Raw genomic sequence first — 9,376 nt, 5'->3', positions numbered from 1 at the left:
TTGCCCTTCTCAGCCCTTGGGAAAGGAAAGTGAGGATGATTCCTCAGGTGGGCAGAAGGGAGGTAAGTATAGTTGTTACTGGAAAGTGTCATCCCAAACCTGACACGAGCCCACACTCCCAGCCTCTTTGCAGCAAGGGCTGCTCTATATTTGCAAACTGAAATCTTATCAGGCTGGAGTCTGATCTAAGCAAGGGAAGATTATTCACCAACTTCCCAGCCCAAATGACCTTTCAGTTCAACTAATTGAAAATAATGATAATAATTGTGCTAATTTATGGCCTCCAGTGATTGTGAGGATAATGGAGATGATTTAGGACAGAGGTCATTTCATCCAACCCCCTAATTTCTGAGAGAGGAAAATTGAGGGGCTTGTTCAAACTCACACAGCTAGTTGGAAGAACCCAGACCATAACCCATACATCCTCCTTCTCAGCCCAGAACTTTCTCCTGCACATGCTTGTTGGGTTGGGGGTGTCGGTCTTTGCCTGCAAGGCAAGTCCTCACTATCTTTCCTGGCCAAAGTCTGCTATCGAAGCAGATGTCACACTCTGAAGTGTGCTCTGCCTCCTGGGACTTACTACAGCATCAAGGACTCCCCCACCCAAACCTCCTTATCAGGAAGCAGGATGGACTGTTAATCAGCAGCTCCCAGGGCCTTGTCCAAGCTCCAGGGAGGTGCATTATCATCCAGAAACAGCTGAATGAGCACCATCTCCCAGGTCAGCCTGTTTACCAGGCTGGGAAGCTAGGGAAGAACAGCCCCAGGGAGGTCTGCTCCCTGGACACGTGGAGGCCATAACACAAACTGCAAGCAGTCCCTGCCCAGTCCCATACTGGCCCCAGGGTCCTCTCTACTCCTACTGATGTCGATCAGATGGAACTGAAGTTGGTCAGATCCAAAGTAGAAAATGCACAGCTTGCTCACAGAGCCCTCTGTGAGCCCTCACTAGTCTAGTGAGAACCAAGAGCAACCTGAAGCTGAATCTTGTCATTCTCCCTCCGGTTTCTCAGGCTGGAGACACAGAGGTGGGTGGCAATGTCCCTTTGGCCTCCAGACAACCTTCCCTAAACTTCATAACTTTTACCAAGAGTGAAATAGCTGTCCTGAGTGGGGCCTATCGGGAAAGAAGTAGATGCTGACTATGTAATAAATAAGGGAACAAGCCCTCCCTGGTGGCACAACGGGCTTGGACACAGCACTGCAAGCTGGCCGCAGCCGCCTCAGTGCAAGTTCGATTCTCAGCCCTGGAGGTGTCCCACAGGGTGCGGCAGACCTCTCCTGTCTTGCCCGCTGCTCCCCTCAGCAGTGTACTTTGTCGATCTGCCTGTTCTGCTCCTCACTCTGTCTCTGGTGAAGCCTGTCACCGCCCCTGCACCTCTGGCCAGCACCCCAGTTCCGTATGCATAAATAAGTACATCTTTAAAATAAATAAATATGGGAACAGCACACAAGGGTGGACCAGGCTTCATCTCAAGCTCTGTCTGTCCTCTCTCCAAAAAAGTGATTCCTTTTAATGGAGCACATTGCGGTTTGAAGCTCTGATGAAATCTGACACAAATAGGAGCCTGTAACCAACTCCATTTGCCCTGAAGATGAGCTGGCTTCTCCCCTCCCTGTCTCCTGAACCCCCTCCCTCTGATGCCCCACACAGGCCCCTCCTCCCCTGCCTCCCACCTGGTACTCCTAAGTCAGTGTGTACTGATGAGTGTCACAGGCGAATGAAATAAAGTGTGCATGGGGGGGGGAGAGTTGGGGGGAGGGGGAACTGTTCAGTCAATATGTTTAAAACTTAAATACGACACACCTGTGTTCAAAAGGAAAACGAGCCCAGGTCAGATGCTCTACTTCAGTGGGAGCTGTACAGGACTGGGGTGGGAAAGCTGTGTCAAATCTCATGGGAAGAACCCCCAAATCAGAGTTGGTAGACTGCCTACTTTTCGTCTAACCGAGGGGAGTTAGAAGTTGCTGGCAGATCTCAGTGCTTGCTGGGAAGAGCGGCTCTGCTCACTGGGGGTGCAGCCTCCTGGTCACCCAGACAGGGGCACCGGCAGCAATGGCTGCCCCAGGTGAGCGTCTACCCAGGCATTTCTAGCATCCCCAGCCCAGCCTGGTCCCCCACTGTGGTGACTGTCTTCACCACCTGCACTGTGGCTGGTGCCTGGCACAACTGAAACCAGGCCTGCCTGGCAAGGGCCGGATGTGTGTGTTCGGGGATGGGGGCACTGGCTGCTTGGCCATCACCCACCCTACCCTAGATGTTCCTGTGATCCTGAGCAGTAAAGTCCTGGGACAGCAGAGTAGGACCTGGGGAAAGGCAAATTAGTGTTGTGGGGGATTTCACCTGCTCTATACCACACTCATCTGCTACATTTTTATTAAAGTAACAAAAAAAAAAGTGTACATTTGTCCATAAAGCTGTACATTCTTCCATATAAAAACACTATGATACAATTAGTAACCTTTGTCTTTTCTGTCAGAATAGCTTACAAATGTACGAAGTTTTCACTTTTACTTGATAGGAGAGACAGGCCTGCTCAACAGTCCAGCTCCGGGGGCGGTGTCATTTTTAAAGTGAACATCAAAAAGGAGAAAATGAAGCATGAAAATGAGACCAGGAGCTGCTTCTGGAAAGGCAGGAGCCTGTTTGCAAACAGTTCGCATGCACAAGATCTGCAGTGATTCACAGCTTGGTGTGGACCCACAGGCCGATCGGCGCCCTGGGGCTTGTGCCCTGGGGCTTGTGGGCCCAAGTTAGCTTTAAAGCGATAAAGACTGGAAGCAGGATCTGGGAAGGCAGCTCGGAATCTGGAGAGTGGAGGAGGAGGCAGCAGAACTGGCTGGAAGGAGAGGGAGTGTGTTTGGTAAATAGCACCTTTGAGTCAGATATGAGGAGTGAAGAAAAGAAATCCAGGAAAGGGGACTGGCGGGAGAAGAAGGCCCCTCCACGGTGCAAGCAGGAGGGTAGCCAGCTGACCAGATGCTCTAGCTAAAGGTGATTCCGATTTGGGAAACGCAAGGCCTTCTCAGGACCCCTCACTAGAGTCACTGAGAAACTGAAAAAGGGGGTATCTTCCCAGTGTAGTTTTCCATTTTCTCCAAACCAGAACAGTAAATATTGCACATGTCTACAGACAAATTTGGATTGTACTGAGAGAGACAACACCACCTCCCCGGGTGCTCTGAGCACCTCGGAGAGAAATCAATGCCCAGTCAGGCTTCTCGTGTCAGCCCTACAAGAATACCAGGTAGTCCTGCAGAACCTGGGGCATTCTCCCCCTCCGCCAGGGGAACACCCGCAAGGCTGACCAGCCAGCCATGGTCCCGAGAGCAGGGGAAGAGATGGTTCCCTCAGCCGCCAGGGTTCCAGCATGTTCTGAGAGCTAGTTCTCCTCCAGACCCTCCTGGGACCTCAGAGGCCATATTGCACAGTGACTCTTGTCCTAGAAATTCGGGTAGCTCCGTGACCCAGCCAGAAGGGAGAGGAGGCGTTTGGAGTATTGTGCTTTTGGAAGGAGGCAGTCTTAAGGATGTGGAGTCCCTGGAGCTTTGAGCCACCTCTCAAAGGGATGGTGGCAGCAGCATCGGGCCTACACATGGTTCCAGAAAGGAGGGTTTGGGCCAAAAAACATCCCCAGTGGATACTTTCTGGGTTCCAAAGCCCACGGCAAATCACCCTCAAGTTATTCACCACACAAACGCACAGCAGCACGTAGCGGAGCAAAGGCCCTATGCAGAGAACCCTTCCCAAGCTACCCTGACAGCCTCCAGCCCCAGCCTGGCGCCCATGGCACCCTCCAGATGCCTGGCCAGGAAGCCACATCGCAGGCCCCTGAGAACAGAGTTAGAAACAAGTGATGATTTCCAGAGAAGCTGCTTTAGGACAGAAGGAATAAGGAGAGGTCTGTTCACGTTCTGCCCAGGATCTCATCAGAAAAAAGAAAAGAGATTAGGCAACAGAGTATGGTTTTAAATCCAGGCTTGAGTGCCCCTGAGTAAGAGAAGGTCAGGGGTGTGGGCTCCTGGCTGGAGGGGGAGGCCAGAACGCAGGCTCTCCCCCAGCCAGGGCAGACCCCGCCACTCTCATTCACAGCTGTTAACCTTGCTTGCTCCCCTCCCCTCTCCCTGGGTGTTGGCCAAGTTCTCTCACGGACACGTTGGCGGCCACCCCGGAGCCTCCCGCTCCCACAGGCAGACACTGACTCCCAGACTCAATGGCACAACAGTTCTCTCCAAGGCACCTGGGGAGGCCGCTTCCAAGTGGCTCCCTTTAAGGATTTTTTTTCTTAGAAAAATCTTTTGGTTTTTTTCTCTCCTTTTCTTAAAAAAAATAATATATATATAAATAGCTCTTCATTTAAAATCCAGTTCCCCAGGTTGAGGTATGCAGTGGGCTGTCGTCCCATGGAGCGAGCACAGTGGGGCCGGGCGCGGGGTCTAGCTGGAGACCGCCATCACGTAGTTCTTCGCGGGGCTGCTCCGGCCCAGCATCATTTGGTTCTTGCAGGTGAGGAGCCCGTAGGAGGTGGCTACCGGCGCCTCCTCATACAGGACGCAGATGGAGCCGTCCTCCCCGATGCGGTAGGAAACCTCGTAGGGGTCCACCCACAGGGTCAGCTCGCTGGGCAGCAGCTGGCGCAGCTGGGGCTGGCCGAGTCCGATCTGGCTGGCCACCTTGCTGATGATGGGGTCCATCTTGTGGTTGATGCGGATGCAGCGGTAGCCCGAGCCCTTGGACGGCTTTTCAGGAAACCAGTGGTGTTTGTAGTGTTCTGTGGAGACCGGACAAGGGGGGATGCCCGGGTTAGAGCAGGGGGCCTTGAATGCCCTCACAAAGCCACAGATGGGGGAGGAAGGAGCCCAGTGAGCTCAAGCAAGCGAGACAGTTTCTCCCCAGTTCCAGTGCTCTGCTCAAACCCGCCCAACACAAAAGCAGAGAAAGTTTTATGGGGTCTGGAAAGATACCCCCTCACATTCACACATACCCCTTCTGAAAAAGAGGTATGTGTGCACTGGCAGGGGTCCCCAGAGTTCTGGGCACTCCCCCGCAGCGCACACACTGTTGGTCACGTCCCCACTTTAGGAGGAAGGGGTGTGAGCGGGGCTGACATGCCCAGGCAAGGCCCCGGCAAACCTAGGAACAGAGGTTTCCAGGCAGGAAGGCTGCGCTTGGTTAGGTCCACACCAAGTCACTGCATTACCCACCCTACGCCCCAGCGGCTCCACCTGCCTCCTTCAAAACAAGAAACGGGCTTGCTGAAAGGTCCTTAAGACAAGGATCTGTGTGGGCTTGGCTCAGCGATGACCATCGCTGGCTCAGACAGCTGGCTCACTGGCTAGAAACAGCTGGGAGATAGGACTGTCCCCAGCCAGCGACTGCTTATCTCTGTTCACCTCCCAGGTCTCACACCACCCCCTTCCCACCCCCCACCCCAACAAACTCTAGCCACTACTAACTATAGGGCTCTTCTGGTATCATAATAGGTGGCAGATGGCTAAGGGGGCCCAGATCCCAACTTTGCGCTAGGCATCAACCAAGCCCGACGAGGCAAAGGCGCAGCCGCTGAACTCCAAGTGAAGACCGCTCAACTGCGCCGCCCTCTCCCAAGGACCCCTCGCCCAGACGGGTTTCTTAGCCCGCAGCGTCCCTCGGGCGTCCTAGGGTCTGGCGAGGGAGAGGACACGGCACTTGGCCCCTCTTTCTAGACGGGGACTCGGGATCGCACTCCGGGACAAGGGTCTGCGCCAGCTACAGCGTGCAGGGCGCGTCCAACCAGACCCACTGACCCCCGACACCCGAGCGGAAGGGGGACTACGAGTCGGCTCGCGGGGGGTCTCTGCCCTGGAAGGGACGCCACAGTAAATAAGAGGGGCCGAGGCAGTGGTAGGACTCGACGCGTGCCAGGATCGACAGAGCGCGCTCACCTGTTAGTGCCTCCTGGAGCGCCCCGCTGAAAACCTTAAGCCTCTGTTCGCTCACGCAGCCCCGGGTCCTCAGGAGGCTGGAGAGGAAGCCCACCGCGGCGGCGATCTCCGGGAGCATGTCCGTTCTTTCTCCCGACCAGCGGGCTTGGCTCATAGTCGTGGCGGCGGCGGGGAGCTGCTAAGGGTCCTCGGTGGGACTTGAGGTTGTGGTTTCCTCCACCCGCACCGCCGGGGCTCAGTCTGTTCGGACTTTGCCCCGACGCGCCTTTTATACTTTTCTGAGAGGCGGGCGCGTCGGCAGTGGTGCTCATTGGCTGACGCCGGCGGATGTGGGCGGGAACTCGCGGCCGCCCCACCCAACGCGCGCCCGCCGCCGGCCCGCCCCCGCGCTCGCCCCCGCCGCCGCCCCCTCCTCTGCGCTGAGGTCATCGTCAGCTGACGTCAGTGCTGGGAACCCGAGCCGGCTCCCGGGTCGAGGGGAACCGGAGGAGAAAGGGGAGCCGGGGAGGAAATGTCGGTAAAGGAGAGCGACGCCGGGTAGACTCTAAATTGGAAATAATCCCCGGTCCTCTCCTCTTTGCCCATGATGGGAGGCTAGAAGCCCCCTCCTCCAAGAAGTCCTGGTTAATACCACCGCTCAGTAGGGGGCCCCTTTTCTGACTCCTACAGTTTCCAGACACATTGTCAGAGCCAGCTCTTCCAGACACTTTGTCACCTAATCTTACCCTTCTGCTGAGTTTCTTAACTCGTCGGAATGGTTCCTTTTGGCTCTTCAGAAATGGGGTGAAGTCTAATTTGCTGCCTCAATAATTTCTCCGCCCTCGGAAGTTCTGCTCTTCTCTTGCCTAAAAACATGCAAGTCTCACCTATTTGGTGGTGATGAGGGAGGTGTTGCAAAACTCTTCTGTCTTGTTCTCGGTTTCCTTTTAAATATCCATGTATACTCATATAGAAATGGCGATTGGGAGGGATGTATATGTATACACATATGCATACATATATAATATATTGTTAAAGATTTATTTATTTACACATACAGAACCGGGGTACAGGCCAGAGGTGCGGGGGTTGAGAAGATTCACCAGAGGCAGAGTGGGGAGCAGAACAGGCAGATTGACTGAAATACACTGCTGAGAGGAGCAGCAGAAAGACAGAAGAGGTCTGCCGTGCCATGTGGATCACCTCCCTGGCCAGGGATTGAACTGGTGCTGCAATAGCTTCGTAGTGCTGTGCTTTTAACCCGGTGTGCCCCCAAGGAGGGTCCCTATAATATTTTTTAATTGAGACCATTGTCCAATGTTCCTGGTCCCCATCTTGTCCCCCTCCACCTGTATAAATGCCAAAAGTGTGGAATAAGTAGTCCTCTATCAACTGTCCACATTTCCCCATCTTTTCTCTTGCTCTTGCCCTCTTCCACCTTCCTCATTTGGGCTGAGGCATGAGTAAACACCAGCTCCTAAAGGGGAAAGAATCGACCTCAGGCACTCAGTACTGGGTCTGGCCCAGTCACCTGCATGCTGTGTCTGGTGAGTGGGGATCGCTTATGACCAACATCACTGGGGCTGGAGGTCACAGATGCTTAACATCTGTGTAGATGTGCAGTAAACCAAACCCAATGGTCTCTGGAAATTCTTGTCTTCCTAGATCGAGGACCCCACGGATCACCTTCTGGCATAGCCTCCCTTCTTTCCATTGACCGGGTACCCCAGGCTTCTCTGCCTCCTTCCTGTATACCCCCCCACCCCCCTGAGATCCTTCCCGGCTCCCATTCCCTCTCCCTCTTCTTCCTGGTTCTCTCCACTCTCCCCTCAGAGAGACCCTCCTGTGGAACACTGTTTCTACACTTGGCTCTCACGTTTGCTAGTCTGTCTTCATGTCTTCATCTGCTCCTGTCTCCTTCCTGCCCTGTCCTACCTGTTGAATGTCCATCCATCACCTTTGTGTCTTCTCCAAAGCCAGCTTCCCTCCATCTCCATTTCTACCGTCCACTTGTCTATTGCATGAAAACTAGACTCCAGTGCTTAACAATTAAGACCTCCCATAATGTGACCCCCATCTACCTTTTCAACTTTCTGCTACTCTCGCTATAGGATCATTCCTCTCACCTTTTTGTAAGCATCACAACTCTGTAGCCCAGGGCCTGTGCCACTTTGCCTGTGGCCCCCAGGCCTGCACTGTAACATGGTCCCCATACCGTGGCTGCCTGAATTCCATACCTGACCTTGCTGAATAGAGGCCATTTCCTTCATCTCCTGGCTACTGCCTCCTTCCCACTCTCTCAGCTTCCCACTTTCCAACAGCACAGTTTAAGCAATGTCTTCTACCACGAGGACTGTGCTAACCATTCTCCCATTGCAGAATTAATGTTCGCCATCCCACCCATGAGCGTGTGTCACCTGTTGTCACTGGCAGCCAGCTCTTTAGAGTTTGACATCTTGTCTCAACTAACAGTGGCCAGGCTGCTACAGTCACCTGTCCTGTATTTCCAGGACAGATTTCAAATAGCCTGCGCCAAAGCTTCACATAGCTCAGCTCACCAAAAGGCCCAGGAATTCTAACACTTCCGCACTATTCCTTAGTTCAGACATTGCCCTTGTTTCTCCCTGGAAGCTGGGTGGACAAGGTGAGACTCATCTGCTTCTTGAGGAGGAAACGAGTTGTTACAGGAAACGGAACTGGGGCTAGCAACAAGGTAATCGAAGCAAAGACACTAAGTGTCGGCAGGACCAGAACTGACCAAGGTCAGTGGCCAAGGGACAGGGAAACACTTCACAAGTATCTAGGTAGCATTGGTTCCCGCGTTCTGGTCTGTTTTAATCCAGAATTGATGAAAAGTCTTTTGATCGACGATTATCGTTCTCTGTCTTAGGAAACAGAGCTCTGTCCTCTCTTATGTTTCGTATGGCTCATCAAGTCACGTGACTGGTTCTCAGCAGTCAGACCTGGGACCAGCTGCTGTGTGGATGCCACATAGGATGTGCATTTTTTTTTTTTTTAAACAATGACCACTTCCCACAGGGTCCCACAGAGAGGTTATTCCAGAGGATGATGGTCAGAATAGGAGGAAACAGTCTACATTTCTGGAACAAGAGTAAGAAGTCCCCCAGCACGCCCATTAATTGGTGATTAATTCACAAACTTTATAACAGGCCATAAATAATCAATAAGAACTTTATTTCTTTTTCACTTTTCTTTTGACTTACAAACCTTAATTTGCCCTTCAGTCAAAGTTTCCAAGTCACATTACTATATCATTGTATCCAACTGAGGGTTTGATTTCTCAACCAGTTTCATTTTTTTTTTAGTTGTTTATTTATTTATTGCATAGAAGACCTGGGGTACAGCCAGAGGTATGGGGGGGTGGAGGGTGTTGAGGATTCACCAGAGAGGAAGTGGGGAGCAGAACAGGTGAATCTACTGAAATACACTGCTGAGGGGAGCAGCAGGAGAG

At 52.9% G+C, this 9,376-nt stretch overlaps 1 protein-coding gene across 1 annotated transcript; it reads right to left on the bottom strand.

The window, feature by feature from the left end:
* Window positions 1–2,355: 2,355 nt before the first annotated feature.
* Window positions 2,356–6,134, bottom strand: BTG2 (BTG family, member 2). Its single transcript, XM_004685524.2, has 2 exons — window positions 5,926–6,134; window positions 2,356–4,772 (listed from the first exon to the last, which is right to left on the bottom strand). The coding sequence occupies exons 1-2, from the start codon at window positions 6,077–6,079 to the stop codon at window positions 4,438–4,440; spliced, it is 489 nt and encodes a 162-aa protein (XP_004685581.1). The 5' UTR covers window positions 6,080–6,134; the 3' UTR covers window positions 2,356–4,437.
* Between the last annotated feature and the right edge of the window lie 3,242 nt (window positions 6,135–9,376).

This window comes from Condylura cristata, unplaced genomic scaffold, assembly GCF_000260355.1.
Source record: "Condylura cristata isolate star-nosed mole 26May11 unplaced genomic scaffold, ConCri1.0 scaffold00018, whole genome shotgun sequence".
Lineage (NCBI taxonomy): Eukaryota > Metazoa > Chordata > Mammalia > Eulipotyphla > Talpidae > Condylura > Condylura cristata.
The sequence above is the reverse complement of the archived record's forward strand: the minus strand, read 5'-3'. Positions and strand labels throughout refer to the sequence as shown.

What these genes read in the sequence shown, in the direction of transcription:
- BTG2 (XM_004685524.2), bottom strand. Translation starts at nt 6,079, where the DNA reads ATGAGCCAAGCCCGCTGGTCGGGAGAAAGAACGGACATGCTCCCGGAG. An exon ending in GCTCCAGGAGGCACTAACAG is followed by an intron (nt 4,773 to 5,925) that starts GTGAGCGCGCTC and finishes CGGTCTCCACAG; the next exon opens with AACACTACAAACACCACTGG.